The sequence below is a fragment of the Rhagoletis zephyria genome, unplaced genomic scaffold (assembly GCF_001687245.7).
Source record: "Rhagoletis zephyria isolate East Lansing unplaced genomic scaffold, Rhagoletis_zephyria_1.1 Rzeph_scaffold_78195, whole genome shotgun sequence".
Taxonomy (NCBI): Eukaryota; Metazoa; Arthropoda; class Insecta; order Diptera; family Tephritidae; genus Rhagoletis; species Rhagoletis zephyria.
The window spans coordinates 1-1,150 of NW_016235244.1; the positions used below are offsets into that span (position 1 = coordinate 1).

At 32.9% G+C, this 1,150-nt stretch overlaps 1 protein-coding gene across 1 annotated transcript; it reads right to left on the reverse strand.

Annotated features, from left to right (window-relative positions):
- Window positions 1–36: 36 nt before the first annotated feature.
- On the reverse strand, window positions 37–543 carry LOC108357468 (uncharacterized; the record flags this gene model as incomplete). Its single annotated transcript, XM_017608545.1, has 2 exons — window positions 37–402; window positions 463–543. Coding segments are annotated over 2 exons (204 nt in total), but the record flags the coding sequence as incomplete, so codon positions are not given.
- Window positions 544–1,150: the final 607 nt, after the last annotated feature.

Sequence of the window (1,150 nt, forward strand, 5' to 3'; positions counted from 1 at the left end):
TGTGTGTGTGTGCGGCGTACCTGCGTGTGACCGCGTATGTATGTACATATATACTAACTGTGTGTGTTGTTGCTTTCTCAATTATGCAAATTTTAATAAAATATTTGCATACTTGCTTAGCTAAATATTAACTAAATACAATTTACGTATTTTTTTATCATTAAAAACCACAAATTAGTTTCGTTGATCTGTAAGTTTCAACACCATTCTTGTTTTCATTATCCGTTTGATTGGTGCCCCGTAAGGAGCTGCTTTTTTGCTATTTGTTTTGCGTGTCTTTTAGCCCAGCGGATTTGTTGTGTCAAATGACACTTTTGGCACAAAACCATTCTCACCCTCTACTGTGTAGGCAACGGTCATTAAACGCCCATCCGGTAGCCACACGGAGTATTGACCGGAAACCTATCGAAGTTTACTAGTGAATTTTTGGCTTGCCATTTAATTTGTTGAATGTAAACTTACTTTTCCTGCAGCATCGCCCGCCTCGTTTTTGTTAAAGAACAATTCCTTTTCTGGATCCTTGACCTCATATTGGTATTCATACTGAAAGTAGCATTGAAACGAGGAATTAGTAGTGCAGTTAATATGCAATTCGAATATTTTTCTTGATTACGTACAGAAAGTTTTTTTGTTTTTAATAAGAATTGCATGCAATAGTGGAATGAATAAAGGCTACTAGGAATTCTAAGGCTAAGATTGAGAGATTTGTTTTCACTATTCAACGGAGAAATGCAATGTCTGTAATATAATAAGAACAACTATCTTAACGGTTCTAATAGTTTTAGTACTTTACTTATTTTGGTATAATTTATTTTATCAGATAGTTTTTTTTTATCGTCTTCGAGCGATATTATGAGATGATTTTTTCTATTATCATACCTAGTTCCGTTATTTGCTATTAGGGAAAATCAAATCTAAGAATGAGAAGTAAATTGATCAAATAAATCTAAATACAAAACAAACGACTATTTGTGGTCGGGGCAATAAAAACCAATTGAATACTGAACATTTGCAAGGTAATCGTTAAAATAAGAATAGCATACAAATAATTTCGCAATAATTAACATCAAAAAACAATAAAAATATATTTTCTGGCCACGCTGACTCAGTTTCGATGCACTGAGGGAAAAATTTTCACCATAAAAAAAAA